The 14937-nt window shown below is 37.1% G+C and overlaps 6 protein-coding genes across 6 annotated transcripts; all 6 read left to right on the top strand.

The window, feature by feature from the left end:
- Nucleotides 1–21: 21 nt before the first annotated feature.
- LSM04_008785 (uncharacterized protein) lies at nt 22–3027 on the top strand (the record flags this gene model as incomplete). The annotated part of the gene is made up of 1 exon (XM_067335398.1): nt 22–3027. The coding sequence occupies one exon, from the start codon at nt 22–24 to the stop codon at nt 3025–3027; it is 3006 nt and encodes a 1001-aa protein (XP_067195437.1).
- Nucleotides 3028–5183: 2156 nt separating this feature from the next.
- On the top strand, nt 5184–6785 carry LSM04_008503 (Multi antimicrobial extrusion protein; the record flags this gene model as incomplete). Its single annotated transcript, XM_067335397.1, has 1 exon — nt 5184–6785. One exon carries the CDS (start codon nt 5184–5186, stop codon nt 6783–6785), a length of 1602 nt encoding a protein of 533 aa, XP_067195421.1.
- A 517-nt stretch (nt 6786–7302) lies between these two features.
- LSM04_005389 (Multi antimicrobial extrusion protein) lies at nt 7303–8751 on the top strand (the record flags this gene model as incomplete). The annotated part of the gene is made up of 1 exon (XM_067335396.1): nt 7303–8751. The coding sequence occupies one exon, from the start codon at nt 7303–7305 to the stop codon at nt 8749–8751; it is 1449 nt and encodes a 482-aa protein (XP_067195216.1).
- Nucleotides 8752–9632: 881 nt separating this feature from the next.
- Nucleotides 9633–10565, top strand: LSM04_006010 (CRAL-TRIO lipid binding domain; the record flags this gene model as incomplete). Its single annotated transcript, XM_067335395.1, has 1 exon — nt 9633–10565. The coding sequence occupies one exon, from the start codon at nt 9633–9635 to the stop codon at nt 10563–10565; it is 933 nt and encodes a 310-aa protein (XP_067195270.1).
- Nucleotides 10566–11627: 1062 nt separating this feature from the next.
- On the top strand, nt 11628–13607 carry LSM04_004961 (uncharacterized protein; the record flags this gene model as incomplete). Its single annotated transcript, XM_067335394.1, has 1 exon — nt 11628–13607. One exon carries the CDS (start codon nt 11628–11630, stop codon nt 13605–13607), a length of 1980 nt encoding a protein of 659 aa, XP_067195199.1.
- Nucleotides 13608–14096: 489 nt separating this feature from the next.
- On the top strand, nt 14097–14750 carry LSM04_002852 (uncharacterized protein; the record flags this gene model as incomplete). The annotated part of the gene is made up of 1 exon (XM_067335393.1): nt 14097–14750. The coding sequence occupies one exon, from the start codon at nt 14097–14099 to the stop codon at nt 14748–14750; it is 654 nt and encodes a 217-aa protein (XP_067195077.1).
- Between the last annotated feature and the right edge of the window lie 187 nt (nt 14751–14937).

Below are 14937 nucleotides of genomic sequence, written 5' to 3'. Positions count from 1 at the left end.
CGCCAAAAAAAAAATAATAGCATGGGCTCCCTAAACGGAGAGGAAGTGTTAAATGATGTTGACAGTGAAATCTCAATGACTTTACGTTCATCTAATACTGATGAGCAAAAACTTCATTTTTTGGGGAAAAAAGAAGAACCATCATCAAAAAAACTTGATGTTTTTGGTATGCCAGCGTATGTACCTCTTTACCCACTGGAACAAAGATGTTCCGAAAGTTTATTGAGTATTCCATGGGATTTGCGTAAACCAGAGAATACAACTAGCTGTTCCTTTTTTGAATTTTTACGTTCAGGAAAATTTTGGCGACAGTCAGAGTTTGCACTTCGTATTACTGCTATCGCTGTTCTCGTACCTGCTGCCATTATTGCCGCAGATCTTCCAAATTCACCTTTTATATCCACAACCTATGTTTTATCTGCAGGAGTATTGGCCTCAAAGGTGACTGTAGGTGAAGGTTTGGTCTATCTTTTAAATTGGATACGTGCTGGTTGTATTTGGCTTCCACTTGCCACTATAGGAGCTGGCATTGGAGTAGGACATTCTATTATTGGATGGTGCTTCTTCTACACAATCCTTCTCTTTGTTATGGCGGTATTAACAGAAAATATGGTGCGTCGTATTTGCCTGCTTCTCTTTAACAATTGTATGATTGGTCTACTACTGGATCCCGATCGCACTGCTGTATTTCCATCACGGGTGATGGTGGATTGGTGTATTGGTACGGGTTTATGTCTCTTGGCCACACTGCTGCCATACCCGTTTTACTCAAAAACAGAGGCCGAACACGCTATTGCACAGATAGCCCGTAACACAGGAGCTGCTCTAGTTGGTATGGCATCTTGTTTTTGGTCAGATTCTAATGTAAAACGAAATATGGGAATGACAAAGGTTCGTATGCTTACTACATCAATAGATGAATATCTAAATAAATTTCATGCTGCACAAGAGAATTCCTATTATGAGTTTTTATTTGAATCATGGAAGGTTCGAGATGTACGAAGTGTAAAGGTGCTATTTTTTGAACGTCTTCGTACTAATTTACGTGGTTTATCTCGAGTACTTGATATTGTGGAAGGAAGACCATGGTTAGTAGATGACTCTGAGAGATCAAGAGCGTTTGGTGAGTTTCTCAACCCCCATATTCTTCATTTTGCCGGTGTTTTAGATAAGCTTACAGATGCTCTTGCTACAGCCAAAACATATGAACATATTAAAGCTTTACATCCGGATTTTATTGAATTAAATGATGCTACAAGAAAACTTCAGCTTGAGTTTAATGAAGCGCGTCGAGTGCTGTTCTACGAATACAAAGTTACAACATTAGAAGAGTTTGTTCCTTTGATGACTTTTTTCATTTTTTCAATTGTTAATTTTCGTGATACTATGCTACAACTCGACTCTGATGTACATAAAATGAATGAAAGATGGCGTGATTCACTTTCAGAGATTTTTAACAGAGCGCTGGGAGATCCTATTAAAGAAAATATACTTTTTTTTCGAAAACTTTTTACAGAACGGCGTCGTCGAGAGGTTCAACGTTTAATTGAAGCGGCTAAAGTAAGTGCGGCAATGATTCTTACTGTTGGATTCTCATTCCTTATTGGTACAGATAAGGGTTCACTCTCAGGACCAAACATTATTGCTTTTGTTTCCGGCAATAATCCAGTTGAAGCTCTACAAGCTTCTATAGTTCGACTCACAGCATGTATTCTTGGTACCGTTTTGGGCTTTTTCGCTGGAACTTATTCTACTACACCAGTAGATAAAGTAGCATCTTTATGTACGCTTATGCTTGTTGGAACTTTTTTCCGAACAGATAGAGAATATGGTATTATGGCGGTTTACGCTATGTTCGTTTTAATTCCATTAGACACAATTGGCGATATAACAACAGAGGATACAATATCTCGTATGAATCAAATTACATTTGGAATACTTATTTATGTCTTAATAAGTATTCTTATTTTACCATTGAGTCCGAGCCTGATTTTACGTAAGAAACGTATTAACATTCTTATCAAAATGAGTGAGGCTTTAACAAAACTTTGCAGTCTCTTTTCAGAACCATTGCCTATTGGTATTTTACGCTCTGGCAGTATTCTACACCCTGAAAAAGAAATAAATGGAGAAGCAGGAGTATCAAAGACTCCAAATGACATTGATTCCCTGTTAAATATGAGCACTCGCCTTATTGTTCGTACTGACCAAGTTATGAAAGAAATTAATGATCTTTTGAGTGAACTTGAAAAACGGCTTAAGGGTACATATATGTTTATGGAATTTGCTCACGAGGAACGTGGTTTGGTTGCAGATCGTTATCCAGTAAAGGCATGCCAAAAGGTATCATTTCATCTTTACCGTATGATATCTCTACTTAAAACTATGTGGTGTAGTTGGGATGTGTTGAGAAGTCAAAAAGCTTATGCCAGTGATACTCGTAAAATTCTTCACACTTTGCAGCCAATTGCTTGGGATGCTTCTCGATCATTTGGTCGATTTGTAAGTATGTTATCTTATTTAATTCGAAATCCCACTGTTGCACTAGAGACAGACCTCATTCAAGTAGAACTGGAGTTTATGCGAGCTGCAGAGGAATTGCATCTTCGCAAAAATCAAATTATGGTGTATGTAATCAATACTTCGATAGATCGATTTAAACGTGCCCATACAGAACCGACGAATTCTTATAGGGATCCAGCAAATGATTCCATAATGGTTAGGAGGGAAAAGTCATCTCTTCTTTTACAACGCTGCCATAAGCTTCGATCTGAAGACAGTAATGATATCCTTCCTCTACTTCGCAAAGGAACAAATGTAAACATTGCAGAAGAAACCCAGGAAAAGGAAAAACATACAGAAGATCCTGTACTTCTTTCAGGGAGTTTTATACTACCTGTAACAGGGGAAGATGCCGAAGGATTGCACTCTTTTACACTTAGTTTACTCATGTTTGCGGATGAGTCTAAACTGTTGTTGATGGCTTTTGATGAAATGGTGGAGTATGTGCGGGAAAAGGTATATTGAGTTGATTGGTGAAGTATATATATATATATATATATATATATATATATATATATATACTCACTCTGTCTCTCTTTTTTTTTTCTGTAATTTGTATTTTGTAAATTTTTTTTACAAATTTTTGGTTGTTCCTGGAGAGTCTCTCTCAAAAGAAGGCAATGTTATGTGTGTTATTTATTTATTTATTTATTTATTTATTTATTTGTTTTTGCTTGTTTATATATATATATATATATATATATATATATATATATATATATATATTCTCTAGTTCATAGCTTTTTTAATTTTTGGTATTAAGGGAAATGGTGTCCCCGAGAAAGAGAGTTAGAGTTCTTACCACTGTACATCATGAAATTTTGCTTTGTTTAAGAAAAAAACAACAAAGAAAAGGAGGAAATACTGAAAAAGAGAGAGAAAGAATGAAATAAAGAGGTAAAGAGATAAATTGTATATACGTGTGAAGAGAAAGAACGAGAGAAATTGTGCTCATCTTTCCTATTGAAACATGGAGAAATGTACGGACGTTCACACACGTTCTGTTCCCTTTTCATTTACAGGCAATGATGATAATTGTCTTCTAACTCTCTAAGAGGACGCACGTCACAGCCATAAGGTTCGTGAAAAATAAAAAAGATAAAAAAGGATCACACTAAAAAAAAAGAGGAAAAAGGAAAGAAAGGAAACACAGGAATTGTGTATGGTGATTTTATTTTTCTCTTTTGCTGTTTTGTTTACTGCTGATTCTTGATAATAGATTGTTTTTTTTTTTCTTCGCTCTTTCTCTGTGTATTTATGTGTGCGTGATTCTTTTTTTAGTTTCTTCCCTTTAATGAAAAGAAAAAAAAAAGCAATGACCATTTATTGGAAATAATGAAAAGGTGTCGGATACCTGCAATTGTCTGGATAAATATGAGTGTTCCGTGTTTTTGTTTTCTTCTTTTATTGTTATTATTATGTATGCCTTCTACACTTCCTTCTCTGCCCATGTACACACATACACGAATATATATATATATATATATATATATATATATATATCAAACCATGTAATTCTGTGTCGGTATGTGTGTGTGGAATTTTTCTTTGTCATTTGGGCTTTATTATTATTATTGTTATTATTATTATTATTATTGTTTATCTCACTCTAACTTCCTTCAAACATCTATGTGCTTGTATTCCTTTTCTTTTGTCACCTTCTCTCAGTTTGTGTCATTTCGTTCTTCTCTTTCTTTCTTGTGATTTGCAGCGAAGGGGAGAAGAAATCAAAAGATAAATATGGGAAGGAAAGAAGAAGAAGAAGTGTGGAACGATTAAGGAAAAAAAAGAAAATTGTTTTTTTTTCTGACGTTTTCAGCATTTAGCAAAGTAAAAAAAAAAATGACTGGGGACCTTGAAGGGCGCCGAAAAAACAAAAAAAGTAATAATAAATAATCGGCTAGAGTAAGGTAATATCTATTTGTGTTGTAATTATATGATAGCTTGGTCGATACTTTTTTTTTGTTTAATTTTGATTTATAAAAAGGGTGCGATCTTTTTCTTTGTTTCTTTTTTTTGGGGGGGTCCATTGTGCTTGTGAACTCATCTCTATACAGCAGCTATTGAATTGAGGAAGAAGAGCGACGCAATGGCTACATGTATCTTTCTCAATTTTTTTTTTCGTTAGTTGTTGTTGGAATGAAAATTTGTGCAAGAATATAAATTGATGGATCTTTTAATACTCTTGTGGGAGTAGTACCCGCATGCATACACACTATAAAATAGAGTTATTGAGGAATAAATGAGTCTAAATCATAATAATTATAATAAAACTTATTATTTTCTCCCCCTTCTTGTTCTTCTTCATTGTATCTATTTGTTTGTTCTCTTTCTCTTGTATTTCTCCCTGTGATTCTTATTTTTAATGTTCTCCTGTCTTTCTTTCTTTCTTTAAATAAATAAATAAATGTATGGCAAGGCAATCAAGGATCTGTGTCTGTTGGAAAACCACCCATTGTTTCCTCGTGGAACAAACACCCATACTCATATAATATTATATAACCTCTATATTGATACTATTGATTTAATTTGTGAATATTATTTATTTCCTTTTCATTTCGTAAAAAAAAAAAAAAACCGCAAAAACAACAACAACTAAAAAAAAACGATTTAAATTATAAATGCCCTTCAATAATCCCCCGTTGGGGAATGAGTCCTTTGTGACAGTCGGAAGTGGAATGGGGCCAGATGTCGTTTCACTACCGGAGGATATTTCCACGTGGGGAATTCTCAAGAATTTCTTCTTTACAGGCCTTCCACTTACTGTGGCCACCATTTCGCAATTCTCCATTATTACTGTTATTCTCGCAGTTGTGGGAAAAAGTTTGGGCGTTGATGAACTCGGCGGGGCAACACTCGCACTCGGTCTCATTAACGCAACCGCATTCGCATTTTCTGCCGGTTCTTGCGGGGCACTCGAAACGGTACTTTCACAGACATATGGTATAAATCAGGCGCAAACCGGGGGAAGAGGTCCAATGTACATGTATGGTACTTATACACAGCGTATGACTATCATCTTGCTTGTTCTTACTATTCCTTTGGGGCTGGTGTTATTATATGTGGATATGTTTTTGGAGTATATTGGACAAAGTGTTGAAGTTGTTTACTTTACTGGACGTTTTTGCAGTGTTGCCGCATTTGGTATTCTAAGTATACAAGCTTTTCAAATATTAAGTCGTTATTATGCTTGTCAACAAGTAACTACGCCTCTTTCAGTAGCATCTGTTGTTGGATCTTTAATGAATCCCGTTTTGCAAATAATATTTATTAAATTTTTTGGATTTGATGGTTCCCCAGTGGCATGGTTAATTCTATTTACTGGAGTTGACTTTGGTTTGATTGGGTATGCCTATTTTTCTGGTCTGTACAAACAAACATGGGCTGGATGGGATGCGGATGCACTTCGTAATATTGGAGAACTGGTTAAACTTGCTATTCCTTCCATGGCTATGATGTTGAGTGAATGGGTTGCTGTTGAGGTAATTTGTATTTGCGCAGGATTTGCAAAACCATTTGAACTAGCAGCTTTTTCCATAACAATGCAGATATTTTGTATATCATGGGGTGTTGCTTCTGGAATAATGATACTTGTGACTGTTTTTATTGGAAACTCTGTTGGAGAAGGCAGACCATTGCTAGGTAAACGTATTGCTAAGATTGCTGTAGTTTTGGTTTTCTGTATAGCCGTCTTTAATTCCATCTTGTGGTGGTCTTTGGAAGATCATATTCCTCATTTATTTACAAATGATGAAAGAGTAGGCGAGGTCTATCGTAGACTCATGCGTATTGTTCTTCCTTACCATATATTTGACACATTTCAAAGTACTGTTATGGGTATTTTACGTGGATGTGGATTACAAAAAACAGGTGCTATAGTTATTACCACTGCATTATGCATTGTAGGCTTACCAATAGCATTTTATCTCTTTTTTCACGTCAAGTATGGAATTGAATCCCTATGGATAGGACCATTTGCTGGTGTAGTCATAGTTGGGGCACCAAGTTATATTTACTTGCTTTTCTGGTATATTGATTGGCCTAACTTGCGTCCACATGAGGAGAGTCCACAGTCACTCGAAGGGGATACCGCTTCACCACGGCGAGGGAGTATGAATGAGGAAGAGGTGGTAGTGGTGGAAGAAGAAGAAGAACATAATATGGGAAGAGTTTCCCATAATGATGATAATAGGATGTCTGTTGAATCAAAGGATAGGTCATAGCTTCATAACATTAATGAAGAAGAAAACATAAAACAAAGAAATAACGGAGAGTAAACTCTAATATCCTAAACTCAATCAAAGTTATATCCATATATACATGTTCTTGAGAGCGTATAGGGTATAATTTCTCCTTTTGCTGTTTTTTTTTTTTTTTGTTGTTGTGTGTTTTTATTTTTACTCTGGAGATTACACTTTGTTACTGTTATTTCTATTTCAATGGTGAGTGAATATATATTTGTGTGTGTATTGCATATATGTTTTTTTTCTCTCTTTTTCTCTCTCTACTTCTTTAATGCTCTTTGATTCAAAAAGAAAAAGAAAAAGGGCGAAGGAAAATATTTAATTGTTCAGGTCAATAGTATTAACTAAAAGTTGATACTATTTTATATACACCCTGTAAAGTAAAATTGCCCTTATATATATATATATATATATATATATATATTATTTTATATATTATTATATCTAATTTGTATTTGTTTCCTATTTCTGTGATTGTACTTCCCTTACTATCTGGATGACTCTTATCGATATGGTACCAGGTATAAAAGTACAAAAAGAGAAGGAAATTGTAAGATGCCTATCAAATAGGCATCTTGTACAGGAAATGTTGCGTATAGGAGTACCCTTGTCAATTTCCCAGCTTTCACAATTCAGTTTTATGATTGTTATGTTGATTTTTGCCGGTCATCTTGGAGTTCATGAACTTGGAGGAGTTTCTATTGCAATGGGTATTTTAAATGCAACAGGATTCGCCTTTGGTAGTGGACTTTGTGGGGCACTTGAGACTCTTCTCTCCCACTCTTATGGAATGGATCCACAAAGTACAATGTACGGAATTTATGCTCAACGAATGTTTCTCATTCTTATGATATTTACTATTCCACTTTCTATTTTACTGTGTTTTATTGAACCAGTATTAATATCCTTAGGTGAACCTGTTCAAGTGGCAAATAGTGTGGGAGAGTTTTGTCAAATTTGTGTTTTAGGACTACCTCCTATTATGTTGTTAGAACTTTTAAGAAGATATTATGTAAGTCAGCGTAGATCTAATCCTGTATTCATTGTTGTAGCTGTGGCTGCAATATTAAATCCTCTTATCCAACACATTCTTGTTTCTTTATTTGGTTACAATGGAATTGCAATGGGGTGGGTGATTCTTTTCATTTCTATGGATATTGCACTCATTGTTTACCTTCGAGTAACTGGACTTTACCGTGATACATGGGGTGGATGGAGTCGAGCATCACTAAAAAATTGGGGACCTTTACTTAAATTAGCTATTCCTTCCCTTTTTATGGCATTTAGTGAATGGTCGGCTATGGAGGTAAATTCCGTTTGTGCTGGATTTTTGAGTGCTGTAGAATTAGGTGCATATGCAATTAGTAGTCAGGTAGCAAATTTATGCTGGAGTGCAGTTTCTGGTTTTTTTATGGCCACTACAGTTCTAGTGGGAAACAGTATTGGTGAAGGAAATACCAATTTAGGAAAAAAACATGCGGTCATATCTTTTATAATTGTATTGGTGGTGTGCTTTTTAAACGTTGTTTTTGTTTATACCTTCCGAGAACAAGTCGCATATATTTTTACATCTGATACAGAAGTTGTAACCATTTTTGTAGAAGTTACACCTCACTTTTTATTATTTCATGTGTTAGATGCCCTACAGTGTAATTTTCTGGGGATTCTACGTGGATGTGGATTACATGTGACAGGAGCTGTTATTGTTTTCACCAGTCTCACCCTTGTGGGAACCCCGCTGGGTCTTCATCTCCTCTTTCATCATCATTACGGTGTGGATGCGCTTTGGATTGGTCCAACTGTGGGTTGTGCCGCTGTGGGAATTCCCGCGTATGTGTTTGTGTTTCGCCGCCGTATTCGCTGGGATACACTGCGGCCTCATATGGAGGACTCATCGATAATGAATAATAGACGTTCGGTGTTGGTTGGAGAGGAGGTGGATTGAACACAATGAAATGGTGTGGTATAGTGGGAGGAATACAGGCTGGGCTAAAGTAGCTGTAAGAATGTTGGTGAGTGAGCTTTTTTCCCCCCTTCTAATGTAAGGGTAATAAGAGGATACTCCACGTTTAATGATGGTTTACCAAATTAATAGGTGTGTGTATATGTTTTTCTGTGTCTGTGTGTGTGGGGGGGGGGGACAGGAGGTGGAAGAAGAGGAATTTTTGGTATTTCCTATAAATATTCTCCTCTAATGTTTTAATATCAACATTGGTAACCATGGTATTGATAAATAATAATGATAATAAAAATAATAATTATAATTATACTAATAATAATGGCACTATTATTATTATTACTGTTATTGTTATTATTATGGTTACAATGTTTCATTTTTGTGTTTGCTTTTTTCTTTTCTTTATTCTAATTAATTAGTATCGTTGACGTCTTTTGTACTGCTGAATGGTTAATTCATGCATTCAGAATTACAGTAAGTTGTGTAGTCATCATTGGTTTGATTTGTGCTACAGTGCTTGCCGTGTCTTTTTTTTTTTTGCAATGTTTCCCTTAATATATATATATATATATATATATATATACTAAGAGAAAGCAAGAAAGGAAGAAAAAAAAAAGGCATTACATATGCATATATATGTACGTACACAGTCGTTTACAGTAAAAGAGAGCTACAGGTATATAAAGGAAGGTTTGTATTATTTTTTTTTTTCCTTCCCCCTTGTGTCCCCTCTGATTTTCGCTTCTCTTTCTTGTTTTTTTTTTTTCTATCGTTTTAACTCGATTTTCTGCTGTATTTCTTTTTATTTTTATTTCTTTGTGTTTCATTTTTTCTTTCTTTTTTTGTTTTAATTAATGTTGTCATTAGCGATGAGTAACGCAGAGACCCTGCCGAACTCTACTTTACCAAGTGACCTATTTCTATTCCCACAACAGAATGTGGGATTTCAAATACCATTTTTCATCTCTACAGAGGAAGAGGCCGCGAGAGTGCGACCACCAAATGTTGTAAAGACAATAACAGAACGCATGCAGGAGTTATCTGACAAGCAGCGGGAAATATTCAAAAGTTTTAAGAAATCCGTGGAAATGGCTACATGGTACAAGGAAGCCGAACATGATGACTGGATGCTTATTCGCTACCTCTTCGCTCGCAACTTTGAAATAAAGAAATCCCTCCACATGTTAGAGCGCACGGTGCAGTGGCGGGAGAAGAATGCGGTGGATGAGTGGGTGTGTGAGCGGTGCCTGGCGGACCCCAATCATCACATGATGCAGTTTGTCGGTTGGGATCTCATTCATCGCCCGGTGTGTTTTATGTCGATGCGGTGGGGCCCGGACCGCAAAGAGCCGCTGCGGCACTGCGTCTCCACCTTCCGTCATTTGGAGAAGTTAATGCCGGCGGGGGTGGAGCAGTGGGTGTGTGTGACCGACTTTGAGACATTTTCGTATCTGCGGGACAGCAGCCCGAATGTGGCCCTCGCCGTGGTAAAGACGATTCAGGATCACTTCCCGGAGCGACTGGGGCTGATGATTCTAGTGAATCCACCAACCTCCTTTGGGCTGCTGTGGAAGATGCTTGCACCGGTGATGGAAGAGAAGACGCGGAAGAAGGTGTTGTTTTTATATACGAATTCTAAACCAAGTGCGAAGGAGGAGTTTAGAAAGTTATTTCCACCACTCTTGTCACAGTATTTATATGAGACATATACGCGGAGTAAGAAGGGGGATTTACCCACTACACCGATATGGTACCCAACACAGGTTAAAGACACCAAAGATAATGACAATAATAAAGAGTAGATGAAGGATGGGATGAAAATCACAGTAAATTTCACTAACGAACTCTCACAATAACATCTTTGCTGTGGCACATTAAAAAGTAATAATATTAACCGCAAAGGAAAGAAAACAAAACAACAAGAACAAAGAAAAAAGAACAAACAAGGACGTAAAATAGAGGATGAAATGTAGGCATTGTAAATCAAGAAGAGAAGAAAGAAAAAGAGTTGCATGGGGTCCGACGAGATGGCCCAACACAATACTACAGAGGTATGGTTCTAAGAAAAGCAAAGAAAAAATAAAGAGCTGATAAAATATTAATTATGAAGAGGTACACAAAGCAATATCTGCCAATGATATATTGCTGGCTTAATGCTGCGGCGTTTTAATCTATAGGTTGATTGTAGATCATTGCACAAGATGAACAGCATTAGAAGCGACAGAATAGATGCAATAAGAGAAGAAAAAGGAAAATGGTGAGATGTAAGATAGGGTGATAGTAATAAAGTTCACCTCTCTCGTCCCCTCCACAAAAGGGGGAAAAAAAACGAGATTTTGCTTTTATCGTTATTTACTCCAAATAATGAAATAAATGAATTTATTGCTTCTATTATTGCTTCTCTCTTGGGTAATATTATACAGAGTCAGAGCAATTAATCTGTGTCTTATTATCATTCTGTGCGTGCCTCTTGTTTCCCTTAATCTTTGATGAATATACTGTTTTGTTTTTTGCTGTTAATGTGTTTAATATAAACGCGTTTGGACGATAAATTGTGCGTTTTCTGTATTTTTACTACCTATATATAGATATATATAGAAAATTATTTTATACTTATTCCTCTGGAGGTATGTGGGTATGTGTGTGCTTATTTGCTTCTGTGTGTGTATTCATTATAGTGTATGGTGTTCTTTACCTTCTTCTATTTATTCATATACTTGGAAATAATATAAATATGAGCTTGTTGTTTACTCTCATTAACAGAGAATAACTAATCTCTTGCTTCTCCGTTTGTTTGCTCTTTTTTGTTTATTTTGTTTCTTTTTTTTTTTTATTCGTTCCATCTTGTACAGTATAACAGTTTCATGTTGGCCTCATCCTTTGACAGCGATGAGGATCACTTTCGTCAACGGTTGGATTCCATTAATAAAGAGATGCAGGCCATCATTGATCGCACCGCAATGCAACGGGACAAAATATTCCGCAGCGGTGCCATGGCGTCAACACCGTGGAGTATAGTGGATGGTCCATTTATGGAAATTACAGACTCTATCTACATGCCGCATAATTCCTCTTCTACAATAAACACTATTAATACTACTGGTGCTGCTGCTGTTATACAAACGACTCTAGATGAAGCGGCTGTAAAACGAATAGTAGCAGATGAAATAAACAAGTGGAAAAGTAAATTTCAAGAAAGTATTTCCGATACAGTAGGGAATGTGAACACGAATCTAGAACGTCGCTTTGAGACAGTGCAGAAATCTCAAATAGAACTGGCAGAATCATTGAAAGAAGTCGTAGAAACATCGCAGCGGAGTGTAAAGGAAGTACAGACCGTTCTTACTCAAATGCAACGCTCATCCGGACGAAACGTAGAGGATCTCACTAGGGAACTTGATAAACATATGAAGAAGAGTACATTGGAACAGACCCGTTTATGTGATGCAGTTGCGGCTCTAGAAAATGAATCACGAATTGATCAACAGCGTGGGGATCGTCGTGTGGATGAACTTGTACGTCGTCATCATGATCTTGTACGTAACTCATTATTAGAGTTGGATGCTCATGTGGATAGTTTGCGCGATGAACTACAGTCTAGTCTTCGTGTACAGGCTCGTCAAGCTGCAGAAGAGAGAGATATATTACATCAGCAAGTTGCTCGTGTACAGGGTGCATTAGAGGCAACAAATGATACCGTAACAAGATGGGTTACAGAACTACGTACACTGGTAGAAGAAAATATTACTCGTCGCAGTGAAGTACGTTCATGTCGTCGTGATTTTAATCGATTAGAAATGTTACTACAGTGTGTTCCTATCACTGGCGGCGGTGGTGGCAGTGGTAGTAACGATAACGGTGGAATACGAGTATCGGGGGAAAAGGGAAACTTAACTCAAGGTGAGGGTAAGATCACATCGAATGTAGGTGGAATTTCAAGAGAAGAGTTTACAGCATTAAAAGAAAAGGTAGATTTTCTCACAAGAAGCATGCAGAAGACGGAACAACAAATAATAAAGATGGATGGAGCTTTACGAAACTTATTTGCACGTGATAATGGTGCTGGTAGTGTTTCCCATTTAAGTCAACACTCCCATTCCGGAATGGTGGAAAGTAATGGTGGGGGTTATCGTCCAACTCCGTTGGAGGCAAGGAACTTTCACGATACCATGCACCCCCTACTCTCACAAGATATCTCTCCAAATAGTACGGGAAGTCAACAAAAGCAAATGAGAATGATGATGATGCAGAATCGTTCTTCTCTTGGGCCAGGAATAATGGGAAGAGCCCGAGCTGGAGTGTCGCCACTGAGTTTTTCTTCACCATCGCCAGTGTCTGCTTCTTCACGTATGGCTAATGTTGCAAGTTATGACCCTAGAAGAGAACAACATCACCAATACCAGCATCATCAATATCATCAACAACATCGTCATCATTATCATCACCATCATCATCAACAACAACAACAGCATAGAGGATCGTTGGTAAGTGCACAATCACGATCTCGTCGTGACTCTGGGGACATGGGAAGGCCAGCAGATCTCTCAGGTCCTGCATCTCAGAGTTTCACTCATCACACAGAAAATGTACTGCAGTCACAACAGCGTGTTGTTCCCAATATGTTGGAAGCTGCGGCACCGGAATGCACCACTGAGAGACCAACACCTCTTAAAACGGATTCAGATGTAACATCGCATGAATCTACAGCGAGTGATTCATACGTGAGTGATGGAGATATAAATGAGCAGGGCGAAGACAGATCTATGCAGTATGATCCCGCTCCTTCAAGTGATGTTGAGAGCGAGCTAGAAAACCAGAAAATGGCTCGTTTGGCACTAGATTAGTAGGTTATGTTTACTTATGAGTTTATATATATTTCTTTGTTTGTGTGTGTTTGTGCTATCTAGAATGTTTAGAGAAAATTACAGGGGAAATATTGCTTCATTTAGATATTTTCAAGAATAATGTCTTCACTCCTATGCTATTCGTAGCATCTGTCCTTTTTTTTTGCTTTTATGGCTTAAAAAAAAAGAGAAATTTGCTGCACATGTACCAATCTACTAATTTCGTCTTTTCATGCATGTCTTCGTAGAGATGTTATTAATTCCGATATTTTGTACTCTTTGTGACCTCTTGTTTTTATTATTTATTATTTTTTTCTTTTTGTCATTATTATTATTGCTATTATTATTATTATTATTATTATTATTATTATTATTATTGCTATTATTTTGTATTTTTTCAATGCGTTGGAAATAAAGAAAGAGTAACGCACACACACAATAAAAAAAAACAAGACACTGTACGTTTTTAAGTAGGATCCTGTGGTAGAAATGTCAGCAGCAGTGGCTAGTTCACGTAACACGGGGAAAGAAAAGACTGACGATTCCAAGTCATTTATTCGAGAAACACGTAGTGTGAAGATTCCACACCACCGCTTTCCTGCCCTTAAGAAGGTGTGGATGGATGTATACACGCCTGTTGTGGAGCAGTGCAGACTGGAGATTCGTATGAACCTGAAGGCACGATGTGTAGAACTGCGTACATGCCCGGCCACTGTGGAGACGACAGCAGTAACCACAACCGGAAACAACGACAGCAGTAAAATTCTTTTGCAGAAGGCAGAAGATTTTGTAAAGGCGGTTGTGGCGGGATTTGATGTGAAGGATGCTGTAGCGCTACTACGTATGGATGATGTGTACATTGAGGGATTTGAAGTGAAAGATGTTCGGGCGAACCTGCAAGGGGATAATCTCTCTCGTTGTATTGGTCGCATGAGTGGTTCGCATGGTAAGACAAAGTACACCATTGAGAATGTCACACGTACACGAATTGTAATTGCCGATACACATATTTGGGTAATGGGAACAACACAGAATATTCGTGTGGCTAGGGACGCACTGTGTGATTTGATTCGTGGCAGTCCAGCAGCAAAAGTATACACCCGTATCCGTGCTGTAATGAATCGTGTAAATGATACATTTTAGTAAATAATGATGATGATCAAGATGATGAGGGGTGGGTGAAGCAAGTTATTGGAAACAATAAAACAAAAATTTTATGAGAAGGGAACTGAGAACAAAGTTTAAATGGAGTAGAAGAATAAAGGGACGATAATCGAATATTTCTTTCCCTCCTTTTTTTTGTATTGTTTGCCATTACTCTTAGTTGTTT

This window comes from Trypanosoma melophagium (genome assembly GCF_022059095.1).
Source record: "Trypanosoma melophagium isolate St. Kilda chromosome Unknown ctg1segment0, whole genome shotgun sequence".
NCBI classification, from domain to species: domain Eukaryota; phylum Euglenozoa; class Kinetoplastea; order Trypanosomatida; family Trypanosomatidae; genus Trypanosoma; species Trypanosoma melophagium.
Note: the sequence above shows the minus strand (reverse complement) of the source record. Positions and strands in the feature narration are given on the sequence as shown.